The sequence below is a fragment of the Tenrec ecaudatus genome, chromosome 15 (assembly GCF_050624435.1).
Source record: "Tenrec ecaudatus isolate mTenEca1 chromosome 15, mTenEca1.hap1, whole genome shotgun sequence".
In the NCBI taxonomy this organism is placed as follows: domain Eukaryota; kingdom Metazoa; phylum Chordata; class Mammalia; order Afrosoricida; family Tenrecidae; genus Tenrec; species Tenrec ecaudatus.
The window spans coordinates 23,071,983-23,095,863 of NC_134544.1; the positions used below are offsets into that span (position 1 = coordinate 23,071,983).

The window sequence follows — 23,881 nt, forward strand, 5'->3', positions numbered from 1 at the left end:
TTGCCCTTTGGCTAAGGTTCACCACATTGCTTTCAAATCAGCATTAACGATTGTGTGTATTGACTGAAAGAAAGTACAACTATTTGGGTCTGCAAGTACAGGCAGCTCATAAAGCCTATTCTACAATGAAGCTCGTTACTCAATAAATCTTTGTGGCCTTCCCTACTTTAAAATTTGTGGTTATTTTTGCCACCTTTGTTATGGGTGGGAATTTATTTAAGTGGCTTATAATGTCAGCAACTGTGTGCGAGAGTCAGGTATGCCATTGCCCATGTTTTCCTTAACCCTGAAGGATAGTTTGTGGGGGGTTAATTTCTACATTTATAGCCACGAAATAGGAAAAGCCCAGACTCTTGCTGAATAGCCCTGTGGCTCAGTGTCTACATGTTGGGTTGCTAACAGCAAGCTTAGCAGTTTAAAAGCACTCACTGTACCAGTTGATGAACTTTCTATTCCTGTGAGAGTTAAAGCCTCAGAAACACACAGGGGGCAGTTCTACCCTATCTTCTAGGATCACCTTCCTTAGACATCATCTTGAAAACTAAAATCATAATTTCACATATAAATGTCATGGATAGAGTAATCATATAACTATTAATGAAATCGATATATTTTACAGGGTGAAAGTAGATGTTATTACATTTTCTCTTGGTACCAGCATGCATCAGGACTGTCCTGGACAAAATGGGAGTAGTGGTCATCTTAGCTATGAATAACTTAAAGAAATTAATCCTTTTTCTTGATTCCCATCTCTAGTTGGCATCTCAGCTTGATCTGGGTCCTGACTCTATGAATTATCTGTGCGATCTCTTGTATAGTTTATGAATTAACAGATGAAAAAAGTTGCCTGAGCAATCTTCTAAAATAGGAAAACGAGGAGGCAAGTTTTGAATGCTTCTTTTTCTTGCAAGCACCAGGTAAATGAGAACCATGACAGAAAAACTGGTATCCGGATTCCGGAGCATAATGATAGGCATCAGGCAACAAGAAGCTTTTACATAAATATCTTATCACACCTATACAAATAAATGTAGGTGAACATGTATATATGTAGGTGTGTGTGTGTGTGTATGTGTGTATTTATCAGAATTGACATGAGCTGGTGGGATATGCAAGGGAGCTTCAAGAAGTTCATAAAATTGGAATTTTATTCAAAATATAATCAGTTGGAATTAAAAGACCAATCTGTTTTTGCCATGTAGCATCGTTCCCTGATCACCCCAAATAAGAACTCCTATAAGGGTTCTTAGTAAACCTCAGTGAAAATTCACATCCAGAGGTAGAGGGGGAACACGTCTGTCTCAGAGAAGGGGATCTCGCTTTTGCTGATAGTAAAACCAGGAAGGGCAACCTGCCACTGGAAAAAAATGCTTAACATTTCTTATATAGACCCTTAAGTGAGAAAATCCACCATATATTATATTCCTGATCAGGCACATTTGACTGTTTCTATCCAGCCCTTAGTGACTCAGGTTCAGGTTGCTTGCTGCAGAAAATCAGGAGTTTAGTCTTTGTACTTTTGAGATCCACGGCACCATTCATAGCCCATACCAGAGGATCCCATTTGGAGCATGCACTATGCAAACTCAACTTTATCATGACATACCTGTAGCAGGTTCAAGGAACTGAAATACTCTGTTGACTTAAGGCTGAAATGCCCTAGGATGAGAAGAAGCAGATGACTACTACCTCAAGGCTGTGGACTCTGAAGTCAATGGTCTTTGGTTCAAATCTCTCGCTTTAGGATTCTCCCCTAACTGGCAACTTAAGACTATATATATTTGCTATTCTCACCCAATGGAATTTTTTCTTGGCTTTTTAAAAGCCCTCTAAATATATTTCCCACCAATTATTGTCTAGTCACTTCTGACTCATGGCCACCCCAAGCGTACCAGAGTAGATTGTGTTCTGTGGGGTTTTCACAGTCAAATCACCCTGATTCCCAGGTGACTCTGAGTGATCTGGCACCTCCAATGTTCTTTGTTAGCAGGCAAGTGCATTAACTGTTTCCCCCAGCCTGGGGCTCCTAGTATTAGTGTTTGACTCTCCATGTAAATTTACCTAACTCGTTGTATGAATACTCTAATACCTATGAACTTTCACTCATTTGGTCAATTCACAAATAGTAATTGCAATCATGCTATGTGATATATTAATATATAAATAGCAATACACCTATACATATGCATATATGCACATATACATGAGAGGACTTCAAAAATTCATTGAAAATTAAATTTAAAGATAAGAAAAGTTCATGGAACATAAAATGATATATATCTATTTCCCCCCCCCCCCACATTGGCTAGGCCTATGGAGTCTATTGATGCCCATTCTTTTTCAACATTTTCTCATAAGGAACATGGAAAAAAGTCCAAAAGCAACTCTCAGAGAAGTCAAATGTCTGTAAAAATCAGAGATTTATTTCTCAGGGGGATGCTCACTCATGCCACATCTTTCCACACATTTAAAGCTCAATATGTGTATTATTGCAAGTATTATTCATATTTAGGTGAAACTCGATTCTGAACATCATCAAAACCAAAACTGACCACTAATAAGATTGCAGATATCATATTGATATATGATATAATGACATCATATTTTATAGTAGTTGATGGGGAATTGATATAACTGGTTCTTCCAAGAGCTAGCTTATTTGCCAAAATGAAACCTGGAGGATGAGGCAATCCCTGGTGGCTGTCCAGAAAAAAGGACATCTGTTCCTAAGAATCACTGAATGGCCCGTGCATGCCTATCCATCACCTGTGTGGTCTGCAAACTTATCTAAAAGGCAGGTGTGAAATTGCCGAGGTCACAGAGAAGAGTGGCAGATGTGAGTGATGAGCTGTTTGTTTCTTTCGCTCACTTTATGCCTGGAAGTTACAGCTGCAATATGCAAACAGTGGTGTAGGACTCTACTTCTGGCCGTATTGCTAGTATGTAAAGCACAGCAACACTGTTCACTCTGCATCTTTCCATTCATGTGTCCATCCATGCTCCATCCGCTCAGATCTGTTGAGTGGATTCACTGTTATAGGCTCTAGGGATATGAGAGACTATGGGAAAGATTCAGACTTTAGTCAGAGGAACAGATGTTAGGGGATAATTAGAACAATGTAGTAATCCCCACACATAAGCAACTGGCACAACGGAGAGGGATAACAACACTAATTCTGCCTAGAAAAACAAGGAGAGGCTTCTTAGATGAGATGACATTAAAGAAAATGTGGAAATATATAGGAGAGAGAAGGTCGAGGGAGATGAGCTCAGAAAGACAAGCCAATACCAAATGATAGAATTCCCTACATGCCCTACCAAATCTAGAAATCATTTTGTAGAGTATAGAATTCCACTGACAATACTGTTAGAAAGCGTATTCTGGCTCAGTTAATACTGTTGGAAGAACTGACTCCATTAATGCTGTTAGAAAGATTATTCTTCCTGAATATGAGGAACAAATTGGTTGAAGATAATGTTCTATAAATTAGATGAGACTAATATTTACTATGACTCCACAAAGCCAGCATTATCAGCCTATTTCACAGATAAGTAAACTGTGTCTCAGAAAAATGAAGTGGTATTTCCAAGTCTATGTTTTACGTGACTGAATCATCCTGACACGGGTGATGATGGTTGCACCGTTTGTAGATAAATGGGGACAAGGGAGTGGAGGAGAGATTAGCGCACCATCTAAGAGCTAACCCCACTGTGAGGGTCTAGATGTGTGATGTCTGGCTTTACTTCTCTTAAAAAATAAAAGAAATAATTTCATTTGCAGTCCACTGCGCAAAATGACGGAGCTTAGTTCAGGAGAGGTGTGGCAGAAGTAAATAAATAAGGCTGAGGGAGCTCTTTGAAGATGATAAATCCTAGGGTCCCATTCCTCTTTCAGATCTTTCATTTTATCCCTCTCTCACCAAGCAGGAAAATCCCTATCTGTATTTTATGGCAAATGCATTTTTGAATAACTCTGGATTTAGGAAAGCATAATATGTACACCAAGAACCATATTGACAGTTGGTGCACAATGCATTGAAAAGTAGCCTTCTAACTGCAACACCAGGGGAAAGAGGAATGAGAAAAGATCTCCCTGATTCATTTCTCGACCACAGCATACTCATCCAGAAGAAGGCTTCCAGATTTCCTTGGAATCTAACCTGAAATCCTCACTGTTTGACCAACTTCTTGGCTACCTGATACTCCTATTTATGGAATTCTCAAAATAAGTTTTAACTGATCTTTACCCCTGCAGTCATTTGTGTTCATTCAAATTCTATGCGTATATTTAAAGTCTACACTGCGATCTATTTTTAAAAATCATTTTATCGGGGGCTCATACAACTCTTATCACAATCTAGATACACATCCATTGTGTCCAGCACTTTTGTACATTTGTTTCCCTCGTCATTCTCAAAACATTTGTTTTCTGCTTGAGCCCTTGGTATCAGCTCCTCATTTTTCCCCTCCCTCCCTGCTCCCCCCTTCCCCATGAACCCTTGATAATTTATAAATTATTATTATTTGGTCATATCTTATACCTTCCAACGTCTCCCTTCACCCACTTTTCTGTCGTCCATCCCCCAGGGAGGAGGTTATATGTAGATCCTTGTAATCTGTTCCCCCTTTCTCCCTTACCTTCCTGTATCGCCGCTCTTACCACTGGTCCTGAGGGGTTCACCAATCCTGGATTCCCTTACACTGAGATCTTAAGAACTCATTTCTACTTCTATTCGTATTTCTTCTTATTTAAACCCTCTGCCATATTTATGCAGATGGTACCACCTGACTTAGCATGTAATATTTTTTAGGTGGCTGGGAATTTTCATTTCTTGTCCTATATATACTGTTGACTCCTTGCTTTTTCAGGTGGACCCTTGGATCGGTACCTCTGTCTTTTTTCTGTCCAGCCCTGCACAGCACTGGGTCTGCAGTGATCATTGAGTTGTCAAAATTGAGTGCCGCTCTTTTCACACTGCACCTTGGAAACATCCCCCGGTCGTTAACACTTTTATCTTCTGTTGCTGCTGTTGATCATTCCACTGCCATTTAGGGGTCGTTCCCTGAGCAAATTAGTTTCCTTTTGAACCATTTCTACACAGTGTGTTTGTCACATGAGTTACAATGTTCTTAGTGCAACAACCCTCTTCGCATCAGGGTCACCCTGGGTTCCCCGTTCAACCATGTGTGCCCCGTCCTGTGCTGGAACTTTGTTTTAAGCAAGTGTGACTCTTGGTCTTTCTGTGGGTGATGGTTTGGAGGAATACGTTTATCACAAAGGTCGTTGTTCAATTTATAGGATGGTCTCTTGTTTGGTTTCAAGGTGATTCTTAGGACTGGGTTCACTTCCAGGTTCTAGGTGCGCCTCAAGAATTCCACCAGTCTCGATCAGATTAGTAAATCTGTTGTTATTGTTGTTTATGATTTTGGATGGTGTTCTCCATTTTCCTGCCATTCTCCCCCGGACATTTAGTGTGGTGCTGCTCAGAACCTCTGGGAAGGGCAGCCTGCACCATTTAGCTAGATCAGGTTGTGGTTCAACAAGTCCATTAGACTTTTGGATCGTTTCTTGGAGTTTGTGTTTTTCTTTGCCATCTTGGCTCCAACTGGAGAAAAACAACAGTTGGATTTTAGGTGGCTTCTAGCAAACTTTGAAGACCCAGTCATTAACTCTCACAGTAGCACATCTACAATTTAAAAAATAATAACACAAAACTAAAAAAAGAAAAGAAATACAAAAACTCATCAAGCGCCCATTACTTTTCATTTTCTTCTTCCTACACTCGGAATTATAAGTAGTTGGTGAAATGCAATTTTTTACTCACATGGAAATCTGGCACTTATGGCCAGAATTATGTACCAATGAGGCCACCATTCCCGGCTTCACAGAGATGGTTTGCTTTCTATTTAATGCTATTTTAATAAGAAAATACTGAATATAGCTTTTTCTGTATTGAAAAAAAAAACCCTTCCATTTTGTTTTGCTTTGTCGGTTTCTTCGCCACGATCAATAACATGTTCATCCACAGCCCTCAGCATGACCCCGTGCCAGGTCTAGCCTGCACTTTCCACACTTCTACACTTCCAGCTTACTAGGCCTCTGTCCCAACCCTCTGTGTCGTAATTCAAGTTCACAAACACTTATTGTAGAAACCTAATCTGATCATTTCTAAATGAGAACTGGGCTGCAGAAGGGCAGAGGTGAGAGAGTACAAATCAGACCAGTCCTTGCCCTGAATGTCCGTCTGGCCTGAAGTTTGGGAATTTTAAAAGAAAACTATAAGAAATGGGCAATGGAGCAAAGAATTAGTTGGGTGGTGGGCCAATGAATGAATAAATACTTGAAAGATAAGAAAAGTCCACCAGGCAAAAATGGAAGAATTAGGCAGAGTCTTTTGAAAGATCAAAGTATGTTACTTAGAGCAACAGAGAAAGCATTGCTAAGACAGAGAGGATGGCTACAATCAGAGCATTGAGAGCGGGTAGTTGTTAAAATGCATTTTTCCCTCATTGAAATGAGTGAAACTTTGTGGGTAGACAATGATTTGTGTGTGAGTGACGTACCAGTGATGGGGCTCGTAATGGGACTTTAGGGTTCAGTAGCAAGGGGTGAGAGTACCTGGCTGACTTCATTCTAGAGGAACTAGAGAATCCTATATGTTTTGAAAAGAAGATGGAGCAGCCTGAGTCCAGGACTGGTAGAAGAGGACAGAAAATCAAGAGTTGGTGAATGTCCACAGTGAGGAGTGACATCCTGTAGTAGTACAGAGGGTCTGACAAGAAGAATATGTCCATCATATCTTTTATGCACGCCCAGTAACAAGAACATCCACCCTTATGGACCTGAAGCGCCTGCATTTCTACATGAGCCACATTAATTCCCGAGTATGTTTTATTCTGTCTGACTTACTTATTAAAACACAAAAACTCCTAAAAGAGTCACTTAAGAAATCACTCACTGCTTGCTGGGAATCCAATAGGCATCTTAACAAGCACAATACTCTACACGTTTTCACCGAGGTCATAATTTCTGGAATTGTCAAGTGTTGGACCAGAGAAAAGCACAGGTGAGAAGAGCTTTAAGAGTCTGTGGCAAACAGTGGAATAACAGCCTGAGATGAAGCTCTACACAAGCCTTGGGTACAAAGGGGGTTTTAATTTTCAATTAAACAGCTCCCATCAAAAGGTGTTGAAGGTTTCAATTTTTCAAACAGCAGCCTGGCTTCTGTGATCCAAACCAGGCAAACTCTGGATGACTAGACTGGCTTGCAAACCCAATGTCCCTGAAATTGGAAACAATTAGCATTCTGTTTATTCATGAGATTAAAACCATTGAGGTGTAAAGGGGCAGGTGCAGTGTTAAGTACTTTGCCTGAGCACCCTATTGAGGAAAGACAAAGTCCTTTAAGCTAGGTGAGCCTGTGTCCATGCCTCTTAGGTTCAACTTTTTGAAGATAAAACAGGAGGTTATTAAACGTTGCATTCACACAAATTCTAACCCCAGGGCAGAGGGGTCTCAGTGGTAGAATGCAGGCCTTCCTTGTGGAACCCAGGGCTCAGTGCCTGCCCAATGCACCACAGAGGCAGAAGGACTTTCCGCATTGCTTCCAGCCTAACCAGGACGAGCAAGATAAGCCTGGTGATTACTGCCAAAAAAACAGCCAATGAAACCCTTGCGGATGACAATGGTTCCATTCCAAACCAATCATGGCAGACCAGGCAGCAATTGACAACAGCAACAAAATACAAGGGTTAGGAACTGATTCTCAAATTAGATGGCCTAAATTAGGTGTTTGCATCCTAGCTTTTTATTAGAGCTTAAATTCTGTGCACCCTGGTTTGCAAAAGATTGTGGAGGGCAGTGACAGCCCCAAAGCCAATTGCAGAGTTCCCCACATAGATGAAGCCTCTATTGAATTCCTTCTGATCAACTGGAGTATGATATGTACTAGATAATCCTGGCTAAGGATGTAGATAATCAAGTACATAAATAACCTTGGCCTCAGGCAAAGTGCACTGGGAAGTAGACTACCTCCACTCCTCTCCAGCCAGCCCAGAGAGGGGAAGATTCTCTTCCAGGCTATCTTGGGTATGTCCATGATAGAGGTCATTATACTGGGGATAATCTGGCACAATCCAGTGGGTTACATGCTCATGAATAATGTCCTATCACTGTCTTGGTTGGAAGACCCTAGATTGATTTTGAAAGCCCTTCTACCTAACAATGTATGTGTCCCAATCCTGGTCCCGTGCCTGCTTTCCTCGTCCCACCTGTAACTTTGATGTCTTTCTTTGCCACCGATTCTGAATTTGTGACAGATGCCTTTGTTGCATGCCTTCCTTAACTAGTTCCCACTGTTCCATGCCTTCCTTAACTAGTTCCCATTGTTGCATGCCTTCCTTAACTAGTTCCCATTGTTGCATGCCTTCCTTAACTAATTCCCATTGTTGCATGCCTTCCTTAACTAATTCCCATTGTTGCATGCCTTCCTTAACTAGTTCCCATTGTTGCATGCCTTCCTTAACTAGTTCCCACTGTTCCATGCCTTCCTTAACTAATTCCCATTGTTGCATGCCTTCCTTAACTAGTTCCCATTGTTGCATGCCTTCCTTAACTAATTCCCATTGTTGCATGCCTTCCTTAACTAATTCCCATTGTTGCATGCCTTCCTTAACTAGTTCCCATTGTTGCATGCCTTCCTTAACTAGTTCCCACTGTTCCATGCCTTCCTTAACTAATTCCCATTGTTGCATGCCTTCCTTAACTAGTTCCCATTGTTGCATGCCTTCCTTAACTAGTTCCCACTGTTCCATGCCTTCCTTAACTAATTCCCATTGTTGCATGCCTTCCTTAACTAGTTCCCATTGTTGCATGCCTTCCTTAACTAATTCCCATTGTTGCATGCCTTCCTTAACTAATTCCCATTGTTGCATGCCTTCCTTAACTAGTTCCCATTGTTGCATGCCTTCCTTAACTAGTTCCCACTGTTCCATGCCTTCCTTAACTAATTCCCATTGTTGCATGCCTTCCTTAACTAGTGCCCCTACTGTGAATCTCCAGAAGCCATTTTGATCCTGTGCTAATGGCCGCCTTCATCTGGATGATGTGTATGTGTCTTTGTTTACCCCCTTTTAAGACTTAATAAATGCTCTCCGTTTCAAATATGAAATTATATTTGAAATCGGGGTCTCTTTTGGAGCTTCAAACAGCCTATCCACTTAAAGAGAGTGAAGCTTTGGGAAGTCTTAACCTGGGCCTACTTTTCAATATCCATCAAGATATGAAAACTCAATACAGCCATGGCCGTACATGGAAAGTGAATAGAAAAGTGATTGGCCTATGGTAGGCAGGCAGTAAATGTGAGTTACTCCACTATGTAAAGACTATTTGAACTCTAATACCAAACCCAAAGAATTTTAGATTTCAAAAGGAACCAAAGATCATTTGGGATAAATACTTCAGTTTTACAGGTAAGGATGCTCAGAAAAGGTATGCCAGAGTCATACTGCATAGCAGGACTAAACCAGAAGGTAAGGTCTCTAATTCTACTCCAGGGCCCTTAGTGCACAGATGGAGTAACTAAGGGCATGTCAACCTCTACCAGCCATGGCTGTAATTCAGAGCGAGTCAGTCTCTCTCCCTGTTGGGAAGGCTGCTCACATCAGGTCTTCTTCTTCTAGATCTATAAATTGTCTATAAACTGAATTTATGTCTCTTCCCCAGGCCTAGACTCTCTAGTCACCCCCCTCTGAAGGCTGTGGAGAAGACTCTTCTGAATGCTTGGAGCAAGTACTTTCTTTATGATTCATCTGAGCAAAGATACAGGTCATTTCAAAAAGAACCTTGCTCTCATTTATATGCTTTATTATTGCCACTGCACCTACTCTTTTGCCACAATGGACAAGCTTGGAAACACATATGACATTGCAAACATTTGTGTTTCTGTTAAGAATACTGATTTTCACGCCTACAGACCCTTCAACGTGAAAACAAACAAACAAACACCCAAACATTTGGATGTTAAATGGAAGAGCAGGATTCGAAAAAAAAAATCAATTCACATTAAAAGTTGACCTAATAATCTCTTTCAAGATGTAGTCATATGTCATAGTTATAGCTTGACTCCATGTCACCCCCAAAACAAAGGGATTGTCTATGATGTTTCTTTGTGCAGCTCTTAAGGTGTAAGTTGATTTCAGAGCAGCAGAATGCACGCTGCATCTTCAGCAGAGGAGCAATCTGCATGGGGACACTGCACACTGTCTCATAGGCACACACCCTCACTTGTTTGGGTTCCAACTCTGCCAACATCTCTGTGTGTGCCCTTGGGAAAAACCTTTTCCTTCTGTTTATGTATCTGGGGGAAAATGGGAACAAGATCAGAGGAGGGAAAGAAACAGCTTTCCTTTCAAACAAAAACACATTCACTGTAAACTGGATGAAGGCTTTATGGGGCAGATCAGTTTTTCATTCAACAACACATACCCATTTTCTTTCATCTCATTGATTGCAATCACCACAATGTAATGCTACGTATCCCACTGCCTCCATGTGTCCCAATTTCAATGATTCCTTCTTTCCTAACCTCTCAGGACTTTGTCCTAGGGTAAATGCCGTCCTTTTGATTTCAAATAATTGATTGTTCTAAGGCAATGGTTTTCAACCTGAGGGTTTCAAACCCTTTGGAGGTCGAATGACCCTTTCACAGGGTCGCCTGATTCATAACAGTAGAAAAATTACAATGATGAAGTAGCAATGGAAATTTTACAGTTGGAGGGGGTCACCACCACATGAGGAGCTGCAGGAAAGGGTCGTGGTGTTAGGAAGGCTGAGAAGCACTGCCCTAAGGTGTGCATACCTGACTGGTATAATTGCTCTGTTTCTAGACCTGTCTGTTCCTTGGCTGAAACACTGAGCCACGGAGGTGAGTTCAGTTCCCTTTGAAGGCAGCTGCATATCCTATTTGTGTTTCTGAGGTTCAAAAGAGTGGTCAGAATCATACACTTAGCCTCAATGTTCACCCTTGAGCTTCCCACGAACAAAACGACCTCAGATTAAGAGTTGTTTGCCTTCTTTTTCAGAATATTAACAAAGATGGGAGAGGAAGGGCCATGTCATTCCACACAACTTCAAATGCAGCATAGGCTCAGTTGTGTCAAATACATGTGTGTGGCTGTATAAGGACATATTGACCAAAGAACATGTGATGGACACACTTAGTTAAGCTAACTAGCTTTGGACCACGGTTACCTGGGTTTGCATTAGGGCCTTTCTACGGATTCGTTTCTTGAGTACAGAAAAATCACATAAACTACGACTTCTTCACAGATACAATGAATATGATGATAGTAATGAGAGTCCTCGCCTAATATTGTTATAAGGCTTAAAAGACCCAATACATGCAAGGCTCTTAGCGCAATGTTCGCTGCTTAAGTATTTGATAAGGGTTAGTTTTACCTTCAGAAACACTTACACAGATTGACAAGATTTATACATTAAAGATCTAAAACAGATCCTTCTATTTTTCAATTGGCATAGCCCAAGTAATTTTTCTACCCTAACCTGCCCTCCAAAATGTTTTTGTTTAATTGGTCAATCTGTCTTCTCCTTGAGTTATTGTCAAGTTTACTATTCACTTTGTTCCTAAAATAGGCTAGAGAAATGCCTAGGACACGGAGCAAGGTGTTGCATGGCAACAAATAGAGGGACTGAAGACTAGGTTGATAACAAAAAAGCTGGAAAACAGTTGGAAGAAAGGAAAATGCAATCCAATAAAGAGGTCTGTGGAAACTGTTTAGCATTTCCATGCTAATTTTAATATTAGTCAAAGGAAATAATTTTCTCCAAATCAGACCTGATTTCCATCTAACTTTTTAAATTTTTTGTCATTGTTTCCACCTCTAATTCTCACAGCCAGTCTTGGATTTCCCGAGCAATCATTTACGACAAGACCCTGCAAAGACCGTTGCAGTTGTTTGGCCTTGTGGGCTCTGTGCGGCTCAGAGAGCCCTCTGCACTACAGAACACAGCGCCGCCTGGTCTTGCGCCACCTTCAGGACAGCCTCGACATCGGCCTCCATCAGTGCACTCACTGGCGGGTCTTCCCCCACACCTTTTTTTTTTTTTTTGCTCACTCTCTGCCTTGCTAAGTATGATGCCCTTCTCCCTTCTAATACTTTTCAGAGAAAAATCAGAACGTGTCTATTCTTCTGACAAATGCCACCTCCTGATTCTCTATTTAGGATTCATCTCTATAAGGGTAACTGACCCACGGTACCAAACCTTTCCTAAGAGGCATTTTTCGCTCAGCAGAAATTCGGGCCTTATTCTGAATGTACTGGCAGAGGAAGCATTCAGAATAACTTGTTCCTATTATTTTTATCAACATGCGAAGGTTGTTTAATCTGGGTTATTTATCAATGCACTTGGCTGTCAACCCAGAAAACGGATTTTGTTTATACAGAACTGTTTTGGGTTGTTTATTTTTGTGGGGTTTTTGGTCTTATCTTATACTACCCAATGTATCCATTAACCTATAAATCTATTATTAGCTCCCCTCACGTGAGGAACTAATACACTCATCATTTCTATCAGCTCCCCTGTAGTGTAATTTATCAGCTTTCTTTGTAAGAGTCTAAAGATTTTATGTACTGTACATCCATTCAATCATCCGCCATCAGCCCCCTTGAGTATACAAGTGATTTATTTGATTTAAAATTTGAAACTTCTCAATATGAAAAGTGCATATAAGCAATGATTGCTTAGCACACTGAGTAGCAGACTATATGATGAAATCTTTCTATGTAATATTAAATAGAGTAAAAGAATAATTGTCCAAATATATGAATATATTCAGACCCTGGACACATTTTAGGGAATTCCTTGTGCTCCTAGTAGTTGATCTGATTTCATAGTAGATATGAAAAGCAAAAGCTATTCAGATCAACATCCATGGATATGATATAATTAGGGGGAGTAGGGAATGATTTACTCATTTTTTAATAAAATTATCAACTGACAAAATACACATGGTACTTAGAAAGATCACTTAAACAAAGCAATTAACTAAAATGTATCAAAAACAACAACAACAAAACCCACTAAATTAAGCCAATCTGAAAAGAACCCAGAAGCAAATGGGAATCTATTGAGTAATGCGTTTTTTGTCACAAGTTAAGCGTCATGTTGGAGTTTTTAAACAATGCCCCTTCCTGAATCTCAGAACATGGGTCTTCTGACACACGAGGTTTGAAAATGAGTTCTGTGACAGTAGATGCTCAAAACAGGAGACAAAGTACAAGAGTTATAGACTCTGAATTGCCATACACTGAGGATCCTGACTATACTAGTAACCAGTGTTTCCCATCCCTAACGTTCCTGAAATATAATATCAGAACAATAGTAAAAACTCACAAACCATCCTTTGTCTCCCTTAGTAGTCTACTGATCATCCGAATCTACAGAGAATCAAATCTTAGTTTACCAAGTAGTCTACCTCATATCAATATTAGTTCATGGCATAACAGTAATAATCATGGTGATTCTGAATTCATGTCTACCTAAGATAGTGCTCACTCATCTCCATTTTGTGCTTCACCAAATAATCCTTATTTCTCGACATAAATCAGCTTTTAGTAAAAGAAGGGGCAGAGCATAAACTACTCCGAGTCAGACCAGCATCTGAGTCATTGAATGAAAATCTTTCAGGCTTAAATTGAGGAATGATAGTGCCCTGAAAAAGAGTTGACCCAACTTTGTTTTTGTTTGCTAAAAGCCGCTCGTTGCGGCGGAAAAGCACACCTGATTTATGGATTTTCTCTGTTGAGCTGCAGAACGTTAATCCACAGCTCATGGAAGGGTGCAAGAGCAGCTTGAAAATTATGCTGAGCTTAATTATACTTAATGTGAATTATTCAGAAGTGCAGACAGAGACTAAAAATTTATTTCATCCGAAGAAGCTTGACATTTTAATTGGTCCTTCAGAATAGAGACAAAACAATTTCCTCTCAAGTAAATTTACATCTTCCCTATCAGAGCCACAGCCTCAGCCAAGCAGAACTTCATTAACAAGATTCATTATCACGCCAATTTCTGCTCCATCAGGTGTATGGCCCAGGTGAAAGGAGGAATACAAAGTAATGGCTGACATGTCTAACAGATAGGAGTGATTTAAGTAGGGGGAAATGACAGATTGAGCCACCATACCTTGGTCATTAGCCATTTTGTCGGGGTGCTCCACTGTGGGAGAAAAAAAAGAAATAATATTATTTGACTTTGACAATTCCCAGCAAACAGTCTGACACAGCAAATCAACAGTTCTGTTCATAAATTGTCATACGCAGATCAATGCCCTACTGAAATAAAATTGATAAGGAATTGCGGCTTCGTGTAATCAAAGAATCATGGAATGATTTCTGTTACAGAAGTTGGAGGAATAAAATAAAAACATCATCTTGCTTGTATAAATGCATTCTAAAATACGCACTGTTAATCACAGTCCTTTAAACATAAAGTCAGAATAATCATTATGCAAAAATGCAAGCCCTTAAGGATGCGATTTCATTGTATCTGGTATTTTCAAAAAGGGAACGTAACACATTCTCACCTGGATAAAGTAAAATGATAAAATAGCTTAGGTGACCCTACAACGATTCTGTTCTCTAGGGTGAGTCGGCGTTAACTTGATGGCAGGGCGTTTGGTTAGTTTTTGTCTTAAGTAGACCCAACTCAAAGCCTACTTTCTTTTATTCTGACTCATAGTGACCTTGTGGGACAGAGTAGAACTACTCCTTAGGTTTTCTGAGTGTATTTTTTAAAAATTGTTATACTAAAACCATTTTATTGGGAATCAACACAGATATTATTCCATAGTTTAATCACATCAAGCAGTATTGTACAATTTCTGTCACAATCAGCTTCAAAACATTCTTTTTCCTTCTGTAACTCCTTGACATAGCTGCCTTTTACTACCCCTTATCCCCACCCCCACCTCCCACGACTGTATTCCCAGAAACCCTTATTCTACTTGCTGTCCCTACAGGTTCATCCATCTTGGGTATCATATACTAAAGAACAGAAAACTATATAACAAAAATTCAAGAGGGTCACTCCCAATGACAACACATCTGAGATATGCTCCAATATGAACAAACAAGAAACAAACCAAACACAGACACGATTGAAAACCAGATCAGGCCTAATGTGCATCAGAGGGGAATCAATCCGATTTTCACTACTTAAGGCAGGTTTATAATTTGCAACTTTTATAGTTATATCTCCAAAGCACTCTATTTGGTAAACACTTTTCTCCTATCCCTCTATTATGGAAAGAGGGAAACCACGAGGGCCTTATTTCCTATGTGAACCTTACAAATGCATCTTGGGTTCCCACTGTCATCTATAGCCTTCTGCAAATCAGATCCTCACAACTTAGACTCTAATACTATTCCCTCCTTCCACTTCAGATTATAAGAGTTACAATTCTTCAGTCACTAATGCTGGTGTGCTTCCTCCAGGTGAACTTAGTTGACATCTCACTTAGATGGCTGCATGTTCGGAAACAAGCCCTTAAGACCCTAGCCAGGCACCATCTAATTTATCTACCACACTTTGCTCCAACACCCATAGGTTTGTGTTCCCTTCCGGAGGGTGGGTATTGAGCAGGCCCATGATGTAAGAATGAATTATTCTTACATTGGAGCTAGGAATTCATGTGAGACCAGACTTAGTACAAACTCCAAACCCATTCCGGAATCTATATTTTTGATTTTTGTTTTTCTCTGCCTTTGGCTTCATTTAAAAATCGCCTTGGTAATTTATGGTGGAAATTTTTATAGATCATCCCCCTGGGGCAAAATTATCTTTCATTCATTTTGTCTTTGATGAATCCCTGGTACTAATATTTTAAAGTGCTGTTGAGAGAGGAATATTGGGCCAGGTAGGCTAAGGCTCTATCACAGTACTTGCATTATTCCCGAAGTAAACTGCTTCCTCTTCCTCCCAAGAACTGGCTTTATCCTCTGCACCAACATAGTTCTCTCATAAGTATAGGACAATCTAAACAACCTGATACATCATGACACCTTGAGAAGTTGTCAACTTCAGATGAGTTATGAGTAATGGTCTTAGAATTATTGTTTCAACATTGTAATACCTCTAAGCTTCAAAAAGGTGCCTTTTTTGTTAAGCAAACATAACTATCGAAGAACTAAACCTCTGATATGATCACTATTTAGAAATTGTGCTTTTTTGATCAGTATAGACTTTGGTGGAGATGATGTGCTAAAGTCTGTTTCTCTTGATTAGAATGATCTCAACCATCCTTTGCAAGAAATGTATTTGGAGGAGTGAAGGATCTTGTTCAATGCTGATTCTAATTCAGTATAGAAGAATGGGAATGCACAAATCTCAGCTGGGAGTAGAACCAGAGTGAACTAGTTGGAAGACCCGCTTTAAAGGAACCCTTGAAAGGAACCAAGGTTAAGCTCTTAACTGCTAACTTATAGGTATTTGGAAACCACTAGCTGGTTGTCAGAAAACTGAGGCAGTCTTTTTTCTTATAGATTATAGCCTTGTAAGCCTGCAGGACAGTTCTCTGTCCCACAAGCTTGCTCAGAGCTAGAATCGACTGGAAGGCAATGCTTTCTACTGTCCGTGACTGTTGAGTTTTCTGGCAGACTCAACTCAGCTAATGGAACTCAAACTTGATAGTTATGATATAGCGCTTGCCAGTTTCATAGTTTCTAGTTCACATTTTGAAGAGTCTTGGTGGCATCGTGGATTACAAATCGGGCTGCTAATGGCAAGGTGAGCAGTTTGAAACCATCAGGCACTCCATGGGACAAAGATGAGATTTTCTGCTCTTATAAGGAGCTAGTCTTAGAAACCCACAAGTGCATTTCTCTATAGTATTGCTGTGAGTTAGTATAGATTCGATGTTAGTGAGTTTTGTTCTTTTATAGTGAGTTTAATTCATGCAGGAAAAAATACACCTATTAACAAGTCAGTCTTTCAGTAGGCACGATCATCTCTACATACGAAATACAGTGCTATTAATTATAAAATATTTAAAATTTTATGTTCTTCTACAAGTGGCAGTCTACTTTTTTGAGAGTAAGAGCACAAAAAAAAGTATGTCCAGAAAAAAAAAGACTAAAACGCGGATGCTGTGAACAAAAGCCTTTTTCAGATGAACACATTACATCATAGGATTTCAAATCCCAAGATCAACTAGTTATTTTCATTTTAAATATCTATGTTGGTAGATTCTATGAAAATGATATTCCAGGAAAGTTATCTTTTGAACTCTGTAGTAGTAGTGAACTTTTGAACTCTGGAAGGCTCATTGAAAAAAGCTATATATATATATATATATATATATATATATATATATATATATATATATATATATATATATATATATATGTGTGTGTGTGTGTGTGTGTGTGTGTGTGTGTGTTCACTTGATTTTCTAATCTAGCCTAACCTATTCATAAAATTTTACATTTTAAATGGATTTTTTCTCCCTGTTTCCATTGAAGACTAATAGCTTCTCAAAGCGCATTTTCTGATGGCGAGGGAAAGGTAATGAAGAGTGCTGTCAATGGGCAACTCCATTATATGTAGTTCACAGACAGCACCGGGTTTTCCTTGGGATCCTCCTCAGGTGGATGTTCAAGGGTCACTATATTGTAGGAACTACCCTTCAGGTGTCCGGCAGGAATAAGGAATGTTATTTCTGGATTGTGCACGTCTAAGCTCTCCAAGAAGTTTAAAGGCTTGGCTATCACAACAAGACACACCAGAGACACTTCCGCACTCAGAATTTCTTATTTAGGAGAGAACTGCTCACATTCTGGTAGAAGGAAGAAGAAGCTGGCTCCCTCCATTCATTGATCTCCCTCTGTCTGTAATCATCTGCCAGTCACTGTTTACAGCCTATGGAGCTTTATTTTTAGCCAGTGACAAATAATTAGTGTTATAGTAGACAACCCCATCCTCAAGTGTATATTTTGTTTTATTGGAAAAGTTGGACTGTAGATAATGTGAGAAATGTTGAATGTCTCAAGATAGGTTATCCACTGAAGGATATTTCCAAACAGGGAATTAGATTCTAATAGTTCTGTTAGATTAGAGATAGTGTTTCTCATAATTTAATAAGAAAAATCACAGATTTGGGTATATTATTTTGAAGATGAAATCAATCTGAAATGAATTTGAAGATGAGGCCTTCTTTGTATGCTGTTATTGAGCTTTCTGTGCAAAATCCCTGGCTATGAAAAAATGCACATTTCAGAAGAGCTCACATCCTGTGGATCTTTCTCTGCTGAGATGATATTTGGGGTGTAGGACATGACCTCCCTCCTCCACAGGACTGACTCTGTGGTCTATCCTGCCAGGCGCATTCTCTTTTCCAGTTACTGGATAGGTCAACATAAAGAAACCTATTTTATTGAAGAACAAACCATGCAATAGAGAGACATCCCTCCTCTCATATGGTACAATAGTGTGGGGCTTTACTAATAAGACCCTGGGGGAGGTTCTGGTGAGGGCAGTGGGTCTTAGTAGAATCCTATGTGGTCATAGAGTCAAACTAAATATTCTCTTAAGATGGCAAAGAAAAAAATTAGACATGCCATCATATATATGTGAGTATAAACTCAACTCAAATCGCTTTCATAGTCCATAATGATTCATAGTGACCCTATGTCTGGTTGGCTCCTAGACAAAATAGCAGTAGATAATGCTGCCATCTTGCAAAGACTGGATAAAAGAATAAAGCTTGTGGACACCTCCCTAGGGCTTCATTTTCAATTAAAACTCTTGCATATTGTCCCATAGACGACTGGGAGTTTCCTCAGCTTCAGGATTTTATATATATATAATCTTTCTCTCTGCCAAATAAAAGAATATTCTGCTACACTAGAGTCCTCATGTCTTGAAACAGCTCTGCGAAGTAAACACTTCAAATCTCTGAGCAACCACATTATTTTATGTCTATACATAAGTCTATTTCATTGTAGGTTCAAAGCTCTTATGATGAGCTATCTATTTGCCTTAGAACATTTGTTATGGTAGGTAACATGTAAGATGCATGCCTGGACAATGTTGATTATTAATATTGATGGTATATATCAATATTTCTGTATAATTTATAATGCACTCAAGACATCAGAACTTATTTTATCATATGAGGAAGGTTTCCTTTTAAAAATCCAGTAGATTATTATTAAGTAGGACTATACTTAGAGTAGATGATATTAATCACTCACATTAAGTATTCAAAAATAACTGTGTATGACCAGTAACAACTTACTCAGCAAGTCTTCAGTTCTACAAATAAGTCATCAGATGAATTTATGGCACTTAAGATAAATGGTACCAAAAGGACTTTTGAGTTCATTAAATAATTGACAGTATGCTTATCAATCTGGGCCTGTGAATCCTGTAAGAACTCATCAGTCTGTTGCTTAATACGTTTGGATGCCTTGAGTCATCTTAAACCCTCCCTGAGATCTCTGAGTTGGCACACACTGCGAGCATGAAATTAATTTGGCGCTTGTCTGTAGATAAAGATGGAGCATTTACAAAACATTAGCTACACTTCATGCTCCCCCAGAGTTTCCTTTCAGTGGATTCTTTGGAGTGAAACTTGTTTTAGACATGAGGTCCCCCAGACCTAAATCGATGGATGTTATCTCTTCTCCTAGTTACTTCTTTCCCAACTTTGACTCTGTCACTGAGAACAACATGCGTCTTAGGATAAAGGTTCATTTGTGGCAGATTTTCAGATGACCAAAAAACAGACAAAAAACACAAAACATGCATACATTGTCGAGTTGATTCCAACTGTTCTAAGTAGTCCACTAATCCGGGTTCAAACGTCCATTGTTTATTAGGATAGTTTTCCTAGGACTATCGAAGTATGCTAATATTTCTTCCGTTAGCTTGGCAAACAACACGATGAGATATCAATCATTCATGTGGTTTTAATTTCTCAGGGCTTGCCACCATGCACTGTCAAGTATTCATCCTGATATACTGACAAAATGTCGGCTTATGAGCCAAGCTATTCCTCTTTAGAACAATAAACCATGCCTTACTCTATATCTTTAAATGCCAATTATGGAACATTCAAATTATTCTAAATGACCTAATCATAGAGACTCTTGAAACCAATTTTCATTCAGAAAAATAATACTATGCTCTGAAAGGCCTATATGAAAATTATTTTGATGTTATCACTATTCTTAAACCTTAGTATTTTTCTTTATGACTTTTGTTTTCTTTTTATGAGCCCTTAAGTTGAGTAGGAATTTCTATGCCTTTCAGCTTGTGGACTTTTATTCCAGCGATCACAGTGTCTGATTTTCCGTCTTTCTTTCTGTCATTGTTGCTAACCTGGGTCAATAAAATAAACACCTAAACTTTTTTAGAACTTTTCTGTCTTGCCATATCCAGGTTTGTTTTAATATAGTAGAACAGTGATTCCTGAAAGAAAACAGTTAAAGTTAGCAAAAGTAGGCCCATTTAAATAATTCAATGCTTTTTAATTTGATTGTTCTACTCTTTTACAAATGGCTGAAAGGTTTCAGTTTATGTTGAGTGGAGCCCAAACACAAGAAATCAATACAACATTCCAAAAAGGCTTGCACCTGGAACCAGGCAGGTTAACTGCCTCTGCTTTGTGGTAATGTCAGAAAATATACCACAATCACTCTTTCTCTCATGTGCTGACTCTGAGCCTAACAGGGTACATTTCATTTTCTTTTCAACCAACCAACAATACACAAACAAGCACTTGTGGCATCCTCTCCTGTAACCAGTGAAGTAGAAGAAGTGAGCCCGTCAGTAAGCATCACACTTTGCCCAACTTCCGACCCAATTTCATAGGCATCCAATTCTTATAACCCCCCCCCTAACGGGGAACATTGTACATTTACTTTGAATATATGCTCTAGCCAACAGAGAGGGCAAAGGACAGTTTCTAACACAGACCGCAAAGTTATTTTATAACCACAAGGCCATAAGAGCATATTCAAACCTTTCAGAGTCCTGAAGAGGATAGGATCTGACAGGGGCCCGACTCCTTTGGCATTCCGTGCTTGGATTCGGAAGTAATATGTGGTGTCAAGGTTGAGATCCATGATTTGATGGGTGAGCCGGTCGCCACTGATTGTTTCCATAATCCAGTCATCTATTGGTATGTTCTTGTCCAAGGTATAAAACAAGATGTAAGCTGCATAAAAAGATGAACGGGACTTTGTTGAGTGCGCTGATTTGCATGCTGCCGTGCTGCTTCCAAATACCCATTCTTCCCAAGTGAAATCAGCAATGATGATTGTACATTCACAATCTATGAACTACCATATTCAATTTTGCATGTGAAGCTGTCTTATTCATATGGTAAGGATTAGATAAATACCATTTGAATGTACGGAACCTGGAAGTGGAATAGGCCATTAGAAATAACAAATATCTGCCACGTTTGAAAATGTAGTCTTTCTCCTACCAATAAATCCTGGTTAATGGTTGGCTCTAACGTATAAGCATGATGAAAAATATAAAACATAGATAGCAAGTCTTCGTAATTTTCATTGTGGTCCAATAATGAAAATAAGTAATATTTATTTTGGCTGGTGCGATCTGATAAATATCGGCTGAAAAGTATACAATGGCATGCACATTTAAAATGTTATAAACGTAAATGATCATTTTCTATTATTGTAATAACTTTACAAGGGTGACAGGGGCCGTGTTGCTCTCCGTTTGCAGATTACAAAGCAGAGGGAATTGCCCAAGGTGACCCAGCGTGTCGGTGAAAAGTCGGGATGTGATCCTCTGTTGGCATCCTGAAAATTCCATACCGTTTCCCCTAGTCTGTCACTAAGCAAATACATATGTTTGAATAACTACATGCAACCAACCTAGTCTATCAAATATTAATAACCCATGCTTTGATATGGTCCTCGAAAGGCTATAGCCAAGGTTTGCTTCTCCACCGACCACAGTGATGAGTCCACTTAAGATTTCCTTCTCAGAACTGGAGGAGACAAAGCTCGGGGAGGAGGGGGTTGAGTATTGACTGGATTCCTACGGCTTAACCACTTCACTTTCACCCTGGCCTGAGTCAGAGCTTACCTCATAGTGCCGCCTCCAGCACTCCATTCGCGCAGCCCTGCGAGTCCTGCATTTGATTCCAGGGGCCTGTTCTGCCCTCTAGGCCCTGCGAGTCCTGCATTCAGTTCCAGGGCCTGCTCTGCCCTCTAGGCCCTGCAAGTCCTGCATTCAGTTCCAGGGCCTGCTCTGCCCTCTAGGCCCTGCAAGTCCTGCATTCAGTTCCAGGGCCTGCTCTGCCCTCTAGGCCCTGCGAGTCACTAGGGCTCCTGGAAATCTGGCGAGGGCAGTGGAAGTCTGGGCCATTGGGCGGTGGCTTCAGGCCCAGGTAGGCACACTTTGGAACGTCATTCCCCTCACATGCATGTCTTCCAAGCACCCCCTAGTCTGCTCCTTTTTGTCGCTTCCTAGGCATCACGAGTTGGGCTGTTTGTATCCACCAGCCCAGCTGCTAATGAAAGGCATGTTTTTTCCAGACCTCTAAACAATGACAATCTCAGAAACCCACACGGGCCTCTTCTACTCTGTCTGCTAGGATCCCTGTGAGTCAGAATCCACTCGACGGAGGGAATTTGGCTTCTTAGGAAAGGAGAAGGCTCTAAAGCAGATGGTGTGGTACCTGGGCTGCAGCGAGGGCTAGGGCATGGCAGTAGTAGTGAGGATGGTACAGCACTGGGCAGTGTTTTATTCTGTGGTACCTGAGGCTACTACAAATGTGTACCCATGGTAGGGCACCTGAAGACATTAGGGCTTATAAAAAGATGTTATTGCATATGAAAAGAAGGGGGCTCAAAAAATTCCAAATCCATGTTATTAAGTCCATTCTAGCTTATAGTGATGCCACAAGAGGGAGTAAAATGGCTCCCTAGGGTTTCCTAAGTCAATATCTCAAACAAATGGATCTCCATGGCTGGCCTTCAAAAAGTTTGAGGGAAGACGGTAATGAGAGATAATAGATTTTTTGCATAAACTTAATGAAGTCTTTCCTACGTATATATTTTGATATTGCAACAATGAGTATCATAACATACTAACAGACCAGAGAGACACCAAGATGAAGAATACTGGGTTTGTATCAGTTCTCCCTCCGGTTAGCATTAAAATCAGGTACAATTTAAAAGAAATTGTGAATTATTTGTGGATAAAGCCATTTTGGGAGGTGTTCACCCATTTATAACTGGGCTCCAATAAAATCTCCTAATATTTTTGAGCCTGACAGTCTCCATTCTTGTCCCCAAAAAGCACATCCAATGAAGAGGAAGGAGCTCCTGATACTGTGAGATTATTTAGTTCTATTATATGTATGTCTTTTCTATTCAATCGGATGAAAACATTCTTTTGAAACTTGAGCTATATTTTATATTACTTTTGTATTCCTCAAAGAACCTAATAAAATATTCTTCACACAATAGGTATTGAAACTTATTCATTGAATGAAATCTCTTATCCTGTAAGCATGTACGTTTTACATTCACGACATTTAATGAAATTGTTAAAGTTCTCACAGAGTGGTGTGAGTGCATGATGAACCAGGAAGTTTAGAGAATTGTGTTCCCCTCGCATGCCAACTACAAGTTTTTCAGATTTTCTTCATTTCTCAAATGGGAATAACATATTTTTTTAATTATGCTTTTATCTGAGGTAAAAATTATTCAATTAAGCAATTACAGATGACAGTCTAGTCTCAGGCAGCTAAAGCTGAAGATGCAATCATTCACCAGCTTCTGACATCTTCAAATTATATTTGTGCCATTTTCCAATAGA

At 39.7% G+C, this 23,881-nt stretch overlaps 1 protein-coding gene across 1 annotated transcript in view; it reads right to left on the reverse strand.

The window, feature by feature from the left end:
* The window catches only part of DCC (DCC netrin 1 receptor), an 824,140-nt gene that overhangs the window by 109,691 nt on the left and 690,568 nt on the right, over positions 1-23,881 (reverse strand). Inside the window, exons 19-20 of the mRNA XM_075533227.1 lie at positions 21,045-21,239; positions 14,207-14,239 (exon numbers count right to left, since the gene is read on the reverse strand). Coding sequence (XP_075389342.1) covers positions 14,207-14,239; positions 21,045-21,239 — 228 coding nt within the window. The remainder of the gene's footprint in view (positions 1-14,206; positions 14,240-21,044; positions 21,240-23,881) is intronic.